The sequence below is a fragment of the Halichoerus grypus genome, chromosome 11 (assembly GCF_964656455.1).
Source record: "Halichoerus grypus chromosome 11, mHalGry1.hap1.1, whole genome shotgun sequence".
Lineage (NCBI taxonomy): Eukaryota > Metazoa > Chordata > Mammalia > Carnivora > Phocidae > Halichoerus > Halichoerus grypus.
The window spans coordinates 56,270,512-56,284,719 of NC_135722.1; the positions used below are offsets into that span (position 1 = coordinate 56,270,512).

At 36.5% G+C, this 14,208-nt stretch overlaps 1 protein-coding gene across 2 annotated transcripts in view; it reads right to left on the minus strand.

Moving 5' to 3' along the window:
• The window catches only part of RSF1 (remodeling and spacing factor 1), a 163,839-nt gene that overhangs the window by 55,930 nt on the left and 93,701 nt on the right, over nucleotides 1-14,208 (minus strand). For both annotated transcript variants that reach the window (XM_078058583.1, XM_036113388.2), the window contains exon 5: nucleotides 1,471-1,625. In XM_078058583.1, the coding sequence (XP_077914709.1) occupies nucleotides 1,471-1,625 (155 nt within the window). The remainder of the gene's footprint in view (nucleotides 1-1,470; nucleotides 1,626-14,208) is intronic.

Consider the following 14,208-nt stretch of genomic DNA (forward strand, 5'->3'; position numbering starts at 1 on the left):
ACAGAAGAGACACTGTTTAAAAGAGAAAGGAGAAAACCAAAAAAGGTTACATGTCTTGATCCTCCTCCTGCGCTACTTTTTAAAGAGATGTCCTCCCCCACAGACTCTCTCTTAACTGCGTTGAGTGTTAAAATATCAGCATTCAGACATCAGCAACAGCTGTCTGAAAGACTTTGCTGTATTTAAATAAATACAAGGTTAGGAGAAAACTGCCCCTGTAACCTTGCTATCCAAAGTGTGGTTCTCTGACCGGCAGCTTCAGCATCACCTAGGTCCTTGGTAGCTAAAATGGCAAATCATCAGCTTCACAAAAGACCAATTCAATCAGCGTCTGCATTGTAAAAAGATCATCAGGTAAACAGCATGCATATTAAAATTTGAGAAGTACCACCCTAGACCACTGTAGTTGAAGAGTATAGGTGATACAAGGACCAGGGTTCAAATCTAGATTCTGACACTTTATTATCTATAGGACCTAGGGCAAGTTTATAAACTTCCCAATTCCCTCATCTATACAACTGAAACAATAGTAACAGCAGCTCCCTCAAGGAGCTGCTATGATGACTGAATGGAAATGCACGTGCAGCATTTGGCAGACAGCAAAGTAACATGACTAGGGGGAATGTAAAATGGCACAGCAGCTGTAAAAAAATGGTATGGCAGATCCTCAAGCTACCATATGATCCAGCAATTCCACTTCTAGGTATATACCCAAAAGAAGTGAAAGCAGTGACTCAAACAGCTATTTGTACACCCGTGTTCCTAGCAGCCGTATTCACAATAACCAAAAGGTGAAAGAAAGCCAACTGTCCACAGACAGATGAATAAACAAAATGTGATATTCACATACAATGGAATATTATTCAGCCTGTCATTATGCTCAGTGAAATTAGCCAGTCACAAATGTACAAATATTCTATGATTTCTTGGACAGAACATCCCAAGAGTTAGGCAAATTCACAGAGATAGAAAGCAGAATATTGGATACCAGGGGCTGGGGAGTGCAGGGGTAAATGGGGAGTCAGTATTTAAAGGGGAGAGTTTCAGATGGCAAAGATGACTCTGGAGATGGACGGTGTTGACAGATGCCCAACAATGTGAATGCACTTAATGCCACAGAATTGTATACTTAAAAATGGTTAAAATGATAAAGTTTCTTATGCATATTTAACTACAATAATAAAGGAGTTCACTAAGTATCTCTGCATTCTTAAAATTAGTAAAAAATATTTGTGATGATCTGAACTTTTTTTATTTAAATTTTGTAAATGTACAATATAAAAGAGGAAAAGTACTGAATGGCTTTTTGCTTCTTATTTTTCATTAAGGAAAAGAAAAATCAACCTCCCTCTACAAGAAGACTTCCAATTTTTCAAACTGAAAGAATTCTAATTAATATAGTTGGAAATAGGAGTGGAAGAAGAGAGAAGAAATTACAAAACAAAGCAAAACAAAACACACAAAAAAAACCTTGTTTAGGTGCTTCTTCCTCCTTTTTAGTCTCCTCATCCTCTAAGCTGGGACTTTCCCGGGAAGAGTTGTCCTGTTGGCTAGAGTTTTTCAGTAGCACAGGATCAATCTGTGCTTTCAGGAGGGCAAGAGTCTCAGCCAACTCGTTTCGATTTCTAAATAAGGGAAAAAACAAAACAGCATAAAAATCTTAATTCTGTTCTAAAGAGCTTTCAGAATAATACCTGTTAGAAATTAAAATTTAAAAAAGAAAAACACACTTAAGAACATCCAAAACACTGGTACACCTCATCTTAATTAACCTTGAATCTAACTATTAGGAATGAAAGTATACGAAAATACATTATTTTCCAAAAAGGAAGGAATCTATACTCTCTATTGATTAAAATGGCAATGCAAATCTCTTTGGCTGAAAAGAACAGGAGGAACAAAATTAAACAAAAATCAGAGTTAGATCATTTTTAAAAGTCCTATGCAATCTCTAAAGAGTACAAAAGCAATGTAAAATTTCCTTGAAGAAGCATTTTTTTAAACAAAAATGATTCATATTCTTGATACATTTGTAAGTAAGAACTCTGTTCTACCTAGAGAAAGAATAATATTTGATACTGTTATAAAATTATGATCCAGGTCTTTCTGAGTAATTACAACAAAGTCAGCTCTTATAACACAGTTAAAAAACCTAAGAATTTAGAAATCTGAATGTTGTTCTGTCAATTACAGCTTACAACTGCAGGAAGGGAATTCAATTTGAATCAAAAATACAAGAAAATCCCAAATAAATAAGATTTAACTTATCAATTCTCTATTTTTAATATCCAGATAAGAGCTGTGATAGATGGCTGATTTAAATGCCACCTACAAACAAGAAAGCTCACTTGGATATTTCACCTTCTCAGATAAGCAATGTGTAACAGTGAAGAGAAAAAGGAAACCCTGGACTAAGAGATGGAAAAGTCAGTTCTAGATCTGCCACTGAATTAATTAATCAACACCATAATCTTCCCATCTGTGTTGTCAAAACACTGTGTATGCACCTTTAATCCTATGTAGTTCCAGATGAAATTACTTCTGTTCTTATCTGTCATGCCACACATGTCCTCTATCCTCCTGTCCCCTGCCACCTCCATCCCAGCTCAACTCTGGTGATTGCAGTGACGCTGCCTTATGAAGTAGGCTTTTTAAAAAAAAATTTATTGTTATGTTAATCACCATACATTACATCATTAGTTTTTGATGTAGTGTTCCATGATTCATTGTTTGTGCATAACACCCAGTGCTCCATGCAGAACGTGCCCTCCTCAATACCCATCACCGGGCTAATCCATCCTCCTCCCACCCCCCCTCCCCTCTAGAACCCTCAGTTTGTTTCTCAGAGTCCATCGTCTCTCATGGTTCGTCTCCCCCTCTGATTTCCCCCCCATGAAGTAGGCTCTTAAGTAAGGAAATATTTAATGAATAAATAGAATTCCTGTTCCTAACCTAGATGGCTATGTGCCTCTGGACACGTCTTCTATCTTCACTAGGCTTCAGCTTCCTTACCTATAAAAGACAGGATTCACTCGAATGTTATTAAAATGGCCTCCTAAGGAAAACAATACCTTTCAGTAATTAAAATGACAATCATTTTGTCATTATGTATGGGAATGAGCACACAGGTTTATACGTATTATTAATATTGTGTATGAGAATGAATTCACAGGTTACACATATTACAAATAAAATGAAGTTTTAGAATTTTAATCATCTAATAGTAGGAGGTCAGATTAAGACCTTTCAGAATCCTCTCTGGCACTGCTTCCACTTCACAAAAAATAACAGTAAAACTTAGATACATTAAAAAAATTTATTTTTGGGATGCCTGGGTGGCTCAGTCGGTTAAGCATCTGCCTTCAGCTCAGATCGAGCCTGCTTCTCCCTCTGCCTGCAGCTCCCCCTGCTTGTGCTCTTCCTCTCTGACAAATAAAATCTTTAAAAAAATTTATTTTTGGCAAAGTTCCTATTTCCTAACTTCATTACACCAACCTGCTTCTAACCTAAGGCTCTATCCACTTAATGTTATTACTTCTCTTAGTACACTAAGAATTCCATATGTAAAAAGTGCCTCAACCTTCTTGTTATTTTTTGAAGTCATTCTGGGAACTGAATATATTTAAATTGCTCACTATACCTATTTTAAAAAGCTTCTAAGCATTAGAAGAGAACCAATACTGCTACAAAATCCATGTCAATTATTGGACTAAGAAACAATGGAATTTAGCAGAAAAATTTACTGAAGAACTCCCTAAAAAGCTAATAACCTGGCTACTGTGTCAAAATGCAAGCTTCATGTAGTCATATGCTATATGAAAACAGAAAACGATCCATCTTTGGAATTCTATTTTGATCTAATAATGAGATTTAGTACGCGAACTATTTTTAAAAATCCCAAATTTGAACTAGTCAGAGGGGATTCTTATAAATAAACACATATTCAAATTATACCCAAAATTCTTACCACTATCTGTAGAAACTCTGAAAATAGACTATGGACGATAACAATTCAGTGTTCTGCTCTCTCTCCCTCCATTGCTGGCTTTGTTGCTCTAAAACATTCCTTCACTCAGGTGTATTAGATATATCCCTCCAAAATACCATGCTCTCTCAGGATGTCAGGTGTCTGCACCTCTGCTCTTAGCCTGGAGTGTTCCGCATGCCTACCCCAACTACCCTTTCTAAGACAAGCATAGGATGAATAAACAACTGTGGTATATCCCTACAGGTCAATATTATTTAGCCATAAAAAAGAACAAAGTACTGATTTAACTACATAAATGAACTCCGAAATGACTGTGCTCTCCAAAAGAAGCCAGACACAATGGGCACATATTGTATGATTCTGTTTATGAAATGTCTGGAATAGGCAAATTATAGAAACAGAAAGCAGACTGGCAGATGCCGCTGGCTGAGTAAGGGAGAATGGTGATTAAAACTGCTAATGTGGTATGTGGTCCAGGATTTCTTTACGGGGTGAGGAAACGGTCTGGAATTTGACACCGCTGGTGGCCGCACAACTCTGTGAACATATGAAAAACCACCGAACTGTATCAAAAACAAAAATGAGGGGTGCCTGGATGGCTCAGTCAGCTGGGCGCCCAACTCTTGGTTCTGGCTCAGGTCATAGTCTCAGGGTGGTGAGATGGAGCCCCGCGTCAGGCTCCTCGCTCAGTAGGGAGTCTGAGATTCTCCCTCTCTTCCTCCCACTCCCTCACCCACTGGTGTGTGCATGCGCACGCTCTCTCTCTCCTGAAATAAATACATCTTAAAAAAACAAAAATGACAGTGGCTTGGACAAGGGGATGAGGAATGATCACACTGGATACACTTTGCATAGAGCTGTTTGGATTTGCTGATAGAGTGGATGTGAAGTGAGAGAAAAAGAAAAGTCAAGAATGTGCCCCCAAGTTTTGGATCCAAGCAGGTGAAAGGATGTGACTGCTATTAACTGAGATGGGATGAATATGTTGAGGTATAAAGGTTAGAAGGTCAGATTAACAAGCAGACTGACTGACTTTGACTAAACAGATTCTAAACTCTTGTGTTTTACTATCTGTACCGAAATTTAATTTAGACTTTGGTGAAATGGAGCATATCATCCTAATTATTATATTGTGGAATATGATTTTCTTCCTAGTCTAAGGGTTGTTCAGAGTTAAGACTCAGTGGTAGGGATTAATCCTTAAAGAAGCAATTGAGCTGACAGTACAATACCATAACAAAACAAAACAAAAAAACAGACAAAACAAAAACAAATCCAAGCATAGACATCATCCTCTGCCAAGTATGGGTTAGGTACTGGGTCCTAAACAGCACACCAGAATGATTTCCATCACAGATCACATTTATGACCCTTTATTACCATTTACTACTTCCCTATCTCTTTCTCCCGCAATTTGGAACTCCTTAAGAAACTGCATCAAGTGTCTGCATTTCCAGAGCACAGCACAGTGTGAATATAGCAATTCTTTTTTTTTTTTTTTGAAGATTTTATTTATTTGACAGAGAGAGACACAGCGAGAGAGGGAACACAAGCAGTGGAGTGGGAGGAGAAGCAGGCTTCCCACTGAGCAGGGAGCCAGATTTGGGGCAGGATCCCAGGACCCTGAGATCATGACCTGAGCTGAAGGCAGACGCTTAACCAACTGAACCACCCAGGTACCCCTGAATATAGCAATTCTTTGTAAGTATTATAGTATATAATACTTTTACATCTTTTTTCATTTAATTCCAAATTAATGAGGTGACAAAATAGGGAAGATAATGGAGAGTGACAGTATTTCTTATGGGGGCCAAGAACCTGAAGGAAGACATACATTAATGAGTAATATCAACAGCATTAGTATCAATAACAGAAGTTAACATTAGTAATTACTATGTTCCAGGCCTACTCCAAGCACTTTACATGAACTAGTTCATATAATTCCAATATAACCTGATTAAAAAGGTACTAGTGTTACCCCCATTTTATAGAGGAGGAAAGTGAGAACATCGCAGAGAGGTACAGTAATTTGCCTAAGGTCACAGTTAGTACAGATTAAAGGCAGAACTGAATTATAGTCTGACTTCCAAGACCATCTTCTCAATCACTGTGCTATACTAGCAGCATATGGTTTAGAAATGTCTTTGACAGTTTGTCATTTTGGATACATAAAAACTCGACACACTGTTTAGAATTCGGCTTTTTGAAAATGATTGTCAAATCATTACAATTCTTAAAACATTTTTATTGAGGTATAATTTACATACTTTGAAATGAAAGTGTTCTTAAGTGTTCAGTTCATCAGTTTTGACATTTTGGTTGCTTTCAAGTTTTGGCAAGTATGAACAAAGCTGCCATAAACATTTGTGTGCAGGTTTTTGTGTGGACGTAACTCTTTAACTCCTTTGGGCAAATACCAAGGAGTATTTGGTTGCTGAATCATATGGTGTTTAATTTTATAAGAAACCATCAAACTGTATTCCAAAATGGCTATACCATTTTGCATTTCCACCAGCAATGGTTGAGAGTTTCTGTTGCTCCACATCCTTGTCTGCATTTGCTGTTGTCAGTGTTCTGGATTTTGGCCATTCTAATAGGCGTACAGTAGTATCTCATTTTAATTTATATTTCACTGATGATATATGATGTGGACCACATGAAAAGTGTAATCTGTACAGATATACAAATGTATGTGTGTATTTTCCATCTGTATATCTTCATTGGGAACATGTTTTAAGGTCTTTGGTCCATTTTTAAATCAGGTTGTTTTCTTTTTCTTTTTTTTGAAGATTTCTTTTGAAGAAAGAAATAATCTTTCTCTTTTATTTTAGAGAAAGAGAGTGTGACCAGGGAGAGGGGCAGAGAGAGAGGGAGAAGGGAAGCAGACTTCCCGCTGAGCAGGAAGCCCAAGGTGGGCCCAACCCCATGACCCGGAGATCATGACCTGAGCTGAAAACAAGAGTTGGATGCTCAACCAAATGAGCCACCCAGGTGTCCCTTAAATAAGGTTATTTTCTTATTGTTGAGTTTTAAGAGTTCTTTGTATATTTTGGATAATAGGCCTTCATCAAATACATCTTTGGTAAATATTTTCATGGATTGTGCCTTTGGTGCTATACCAAAGAAGTTATTGCCAAACCCAAGATCATCTAGATTTGCTTCTGTGTTATCTTCTTGGAGTTCCATAGTTTTGCATTTTGTAAGAAGGTTTATAATTAATTTTATGTTATTTTTTGTTAAGGGTGTAAGGTCTGTGTCTAGATTCATTGTTCTGCATATGGATATCCTTTTCTTTCCAGCATCATTATCTTTCCTGCACTGTACTGCCTTTGCTCCTTCATATGGGTCTATTTCAAGGCTCCCTATTCCACTACACTATATATTTGTCTAGTCTTCTTGTGTGTGTTTGTGTGTGTGTGTTTTTTTTTAAGTAATCTCTACACCCAACATGGGGCTCAAACTCACAACCCTAAGATCGAGAGTCACATGCTTCACTGACTGAACCAGCCAGGTGTCCCTATATCTGTCTCCTCTTTTCACCAATACCACACTGTCTTAATTACTGTAGCTTTATATAGGTTGTGAAGTCAGTTAGTGACAGTCTTCTAACGTAGTTTTTCTTCAATATTGTGTTGACTATTCTGGGCTTTTTGCCTTTACATATAAATTTTAAAATAAGTTTGTCAATATCCACAAAATAACGTGCAGGGGTTTTGATTATGATTGCACTAAATCTATAGATTTTAAGTTGGGAAGAAGTGACATCTGGACAATATTAAGTGTTCCTATCCACAAATATGGAACATCTCTCTGTTTATTTAGTTCCTCTTGGGTTATTTCATCAGAGTTTTGTATTTTTCCTCAGATAGATTTGTTCATATTTTATTAGATTTATACCTAAGTATTTCAATTTTGGGGGAGATAATATAATTGGTATATTGTGTTTTAAATTTCAGATTCCACATGTTCATTGATGATATATAGGAGACATTTGTGTATTAACCACATCTCCTGCCACCCTGCTATAATCACTTATAAATTCCAGGAATGTTTTTTTGTTAATGCTTTCAGATTTTCTACATAGATGATGATCATGTTATGTGCACATAAAGACAGTTTTATTTTTTTCCTTCCCAATCTCTATCTCTTACTCCCTTTACTTCTCTTAGTACATTAGCTAGGACTTCAAGTATGATGTTGAAAAGGAATTTTTGAGGATTTTTGCATCTATGCTCATGAGAGATATTGGTCTAAAGTTTTCCTATCTTGTAACGTCTTTGTCTCATTTTGTTATTAGGGTAATGTTGGCCTTATAAAATGAGTTAGGAATTATTCCTTCTCCTATCTTCTGAACGAGATTCAAGAGAATTGGTATAATTCCTTCCTTAAATGATGGTGGAATTCACTAGTGAACCCATCTGGGCTTGGTGCTTTCTGTTTTAGGTTATTAACTATTGATGCAATTTCTTTAACAGATAGAGGCCTGTTCATATTTGTCTGTTTCTTCTGGTGAGAATTTTGGCAGATTATGTCTTTCAAGGAATTGGTCCATTTCATCTGGGTTACCAATTTGTGGGCATGGAGTTATTCATGGTATTCCTTAATTATCCTTTTGATGTTCATGGGATTTGTAGTGATGTCCTGTTTTTTATTTCTGATATCACTAATTTGTGTCCACTCTCTTTTTTTCTTAGTTAGCCTGGCTAGTGCTTATCAATCTTACTGATCTTTTCAAAGAATCAGCCTTTGCTTTATATGAGAAGTTTCTTCTAAGTATTACTTTCACTGAAAATTTTCAACCATAAATTTTGATATGTTATATTTTCATTTTCATTTAATTGAAAATCATTTAAACAATTTGTCTTGAGATTTCTTCTTTGACCCATGTGCTATGTGAAGTGTATTACTTAATATCTAAATATGTGGGGATTTTAAAGATCTCTTCCTACAACTGATTTCTAGTTTAATTCCATTTTGTGGTCTGAGAGCAAACACTGTATATTGTCTAGGTATTAAATTTTCAGAAGATCAAATATAGAAAATTCCTTTTTTATGGATCTCTATTTTTAGAAAAATATTTCATTTGATATTTAAATTGCAAAGTTCACATTTTAAAATTTATCAATTGTTTAAAAAGACTGACTTACAACTTAAAAAAAAAAATCCCAGAATTCTAAAGACTAGATAACTTTTGTCACATATCTTCTTTTGAGAGTCAGGCAGAAACATGTTTCCAACACCAGAGATCTCCAAGAAAATTAGCATTACTTTAAAGAAATAGTTTTAAACAAGAGAAGCAGATTTTTCATTTCACTAGTAAAAACAATATTCACCAATGAAGAAAAATATTGAACTATAATATATTAAATAAAAAAGTCAAAATTCTATTTGCTTTACTTGCTCTTCACTTATTATCTCAGTTTCTAAGGGAATTTCTTGCTAAAAAGAGTATTGCCTCCTTAAACACCCTACTCCTACAAGTTTAGAAAATGCTTTTAATATCATCTATCAGTTTTAAGACAATAATTTCTCTGCAATATAAAAAAGCAAACATTCTCACTTATCTAAGCTCAGTTCTACTTTCCCATAATTTGTATCCACTGATCCTGGCTCACTGCTTGAGAGAAATACTCTTACACAAATCAATCCTTTAAATGTTTAAAGATAATTCTATCTCCCTAAATTTCTGCTGGATCAAATATTTTCAGCTCATTCAATCATCTTCTTTGTGGTTCTTCACATAAAGGACTTACTCTACTAATGTTCTTCTTAGAGTTTGGCATCCGAATCTAAATACCAGACTCTAGGAAGGATGGCACCAGGGCCAAGTAGGATAATGTCGTACACATTATTTGGGGTACATAATGTATTTTAATGACAACTAAGATGATAATTTTGGCGACAGGCAAGAATAACAATCGCCAAAAATAACACAATGCTTTTCACATTCAACGTTCACAAAAATAAGAGACTTATATGGACAAGACAGTTCCCCACATTTGTCAAAAGTAGTACTATTGCGTCAATTTAAAGGTAACTGAAATGCCGTGTCATGGAATATGTCAAGTATATGAAGCATAAACAGACCAAATTGAGAATTTGTGGAAAACAATGGTACTTCCCCAGAAAATATACATATTAAATAAAACTAAGAGCTACTATTTACAATAAAAGGCATTTCCACAGGTGCCTGAAGCTCATCTACAGATCCCAGAGCTGTACTATATTCATTAGTATAACCACAATTTCTCAGCATAGTGCTTAATTACACAAGTCGATATACAATATAAATGTATATATTCCTCACAATAACTTTACTATCATCCTCATTTTAAAGTGCAGGAAAGAGAGTATCAAAGAAATTAAGCAATCTGCCTTCAGATGGTAAACAGAGGAACCCAGATTTAAGCATAGTTAACTTTAAACACATCACCTAAACACTTCTCTCACATCATCCATTAGGGTATGATCTAATTAAAACACTGTACATTAGAAATTGTTTTAAGCATTATGACTGATCAGTAATAATTATAATTATTTTTCTCTGTCATATTTTCTTCATCTATAAAGTAGGAGAGAATTATCACTTAAACAACTATGCAAGGTTGATACAGGAAATAGTAGAAGTGGTAAGACATCATGAACAGAACTTCATTCAATGTATGTATTCATAGGGAGAGATGGTAAGTGAATTTCATTTCAGGACTACTTTGCTAATTTAGTAAATTAACTATATGGAGAACCATATTATAGTATGATTAAAGGGTGCTTATAAAACACTCCCCTATAAACTCATTCAATTCACATTTATTCTTTTTTTTTTTTTTTTTTAAAGATTTTATTTATTTATTTGAGAGCGAGAGAGAGAGTGCACAAGCAGGGGGAGGGGCAAAGGGAGAGGGAGAAGCAGACTCCCCACTGAGCAGGGAGCCCCACATGGGGCTCGATCCCAATCATGACCCAAGCTGAATGCAGACACTTAACCGACTGAGCCACCCAGGCGCCCCTCATATTTATTCTTAAGGCATGAAAGTTGAGCTTCCCTGACACAAATAAATATTCAAATTTCCAGATTATCTCTTCAAAACATTAATAAATAATCACTAACAAAAATCTGCTAAAACTGAAAATGACCAAAATCAGAGGCTGAGTTGAAGTCAAGTAGTTTTTCATAAGCCAGTTATATATTCACTAGTTTTCCCTATTTTAGTAATAGATTTATTTATAGATCCTGATCATTTCAAAATTAATATAAACTGTGGGTATTAATGAAATAAATTCTAAATAATTACATGGCAAAAATAGAAAATTGAGACACAGAGATTCTTCTTTTTAAGATTTACTTATTTGAAAGAGAAGAGAGCATACAAGAGTGGGGGGGGGAGGAGGGGTGGACAGAGAGATAGAGAATTCTCCAGCAGACTCCCTGCTGATTGAGGAGGTGAAGGCAGGGCTGGATTCCACGACCCCAAGATCATGACCTGAGCTGAAATCAAGAGTCAGAGGCTTAACCAACTGAGCCAACCAGGTGCCCCAGAGACACAACGATTCTGAATAATGATCCTAGTGTCACTTAATGATTAAAAAATAAAGTTTTATTTTAAGGTTTTACATGAAATGTTTCTACTCAAATGTATCTATCAATACAAATAAGAGGGGCTGGCTCAGTTGTTAGAATAGACAACTCTTGATGTCAGGGTTGTGGGTTCGAGCCCCCATTGGGTACAGAGATTACTTAGAAATAAAACTAAAAAAAAAAATACAAATAAGTAACCAAGATTTTTTTTTAAAAAAAGGACTATGTCAAAAAAAGGGCACGGAACGCAGCAGGGATGTCCACTATCACCACGGCTTTCAACATAGTATTAGAAGTCCTAGCCACAGCAATCAGAAAACAAAAAGAAATCAAAGGCATCCAAATTGGCAAAGAAGAAGTCAAACTCTCACTCTTTGCAGATGATATGATACTTTATGTGGAAAACCCAAAAGACTCCACCCCAAAACTGCTAGAACTCATACAGGAATTCAGGAAAGTGGCAGGATATAAAATCAATGCACAAAAGTCAGTGGCATTCCTATGCACCAACAACAAGACAGAAGAAAGAGAAATTAAGGAGTCGATCCCATTTACAATTGCACCCAAAACCATAAGATACCTAGGAATAAATCTAACCAAAGAGGCAAAGGATCTGTACTCAGAAAACTATAAAATACTCATGAAAGAAATTGAGGAAGACACAAAGAAATGGAAAAACGTTCCATGCTCATGGATTGGAAGAACAAATATTGTGAAGATGTCAATGCTACCTAGAGCAATCTACACATTCCATGCAATCCCCATCAAAATACCATCCACTTTTTTCAAAGAAATGGAACAAATAATCCTAAAATTTGTATGGAACCAGAAAAGACCCCGAATAGCCAGAGGAATATTGAAAAAGAAAAGCAAAGCTGGCGGCATCACAATTCCGGACTTCAAGCTCTATTACAAAGCTGTCATCATCAAGACAGTATGGTACTGGCACAAAAACAGACACATAGATCAATGGAACAGAACAGAGAGCCCAGAAATGGACCCTCAACTCTATGGTCAACTAATCTTTGACAAAGCAGGAAAGAATGTCCAATGGAAAAAAGACAGTCTCTTCAACAAATGGTGTTGGGAAAGTTGGACAGCCACATGCAGAAGAATGAAACTGGACCATTTCCTTACACCACACACAAAAACAGACTCAAAATGGTTGAAAGACCTCAATGTGAGACAGGAGTCCATCAAAATCCTAAAGGAGAACACAGGCAGCAACCTCTTCGACCTCAGCCGCAGCAAATTCTTCCTAGAAGCATCGCCAAAGGCAAGGGAAGCAAGGGCAAAAATGAACTATTGGGACTTCATCAAGATAAAAAGCTTTTGCAAAGCAAAGGAAACAGTCAACAAAACCAAAAGACAATGACAGAATGGGAGAAGATACTTGCAAATGACATATCAGATAAAGGGCTAGTATCCAAAATCTATAAAGAACTTATCAAACTCAACATCCAAAGAACAAAGAATCCAATCAAGAAATGGGCAGAAGACATGAACAGACATTTTTCCAAAGAAGACATCTAAATGGCCAACAGACACATGAAAAAGTGCTCAACATCGCTCGGCATCAGGGAAATCCAAATCAAAACCTCAGTGAGATACCACCTCACACCAGTCAGAATGGCTAAAATTAACAAGTCAGGAAATGAGAGATGTTGGCGGGGATGCGGAGAAAGGGGAACCCTCCTACACTGTTGGTGGGAATGCAAGTTGGTGCAGCCACTCTGGAAAACAGTATGGAGGTTCCTCAAAAAGTTGAAAATAAAGCTACCATACGATCCAGCAATTGCACTACTGGGTATTTACCCCAAAGATACAAAAGTAGGGATCCAAAAGGGTACGTGCACCCTGATGTTTATAGCAGCAATGTCCACAATAGCCAAACTGTGGAAAAAGCCAAGATGTCCATCGACAGATGAATGGATAAAGAAAATGTGGTACATATATACAATGGAATATTATGCAGCCATCAGAAGGAATGAGATCTTGCCATTTGCAACGACGTGGATGGAACTGGAGGGTATTATGCTGAGCGAAATAAGTCAAACAGAGAAAGACATGTATCATATGACCTCACTGATATGAGGAATTCTTAATCTCAGGAAACAAACTGAGGGTTGCTGGAGTGGGGGTGGGGTGGGAGGGATGGGGTGACTGGGTGATAGACACTGGGGAGGATATGTGCTCTGGTAAGCGCTGTGAATTGTGCAAGACTGTTGAATCTCAGATCTGTACCTCTGAAACAAATAATGCAATATATGTTAAGAAAAAAAAAAGAAGATAGCGGGAGGGGAAGAATGAAGGGGGGAAAGCGGAGGGGTAGACGAACCATGAGAGACGATGGACTCTGAAAAACAAACTGAGGGTTCTAGAGGGGAGGGGGTTGGGAGGATGGGTTAGCCTGGTGATGGGTATTAAAGAGGGAACGTTCTGCATGGAGCACTGGGTGTTATGCACAAACAATGAATCATGGAACACTACATCTAAAACTAATGATGTAATGTATGGGGATTAACATAATAAAGAAATTTTAAAAAATAAAAAAATTAAAAAAAGGGCACAATATTCCTCAGATTTCTTCAGAACCCCAATAAAGAAATATATGCACAGTAAAGATTAAAAAATATACTAAAGT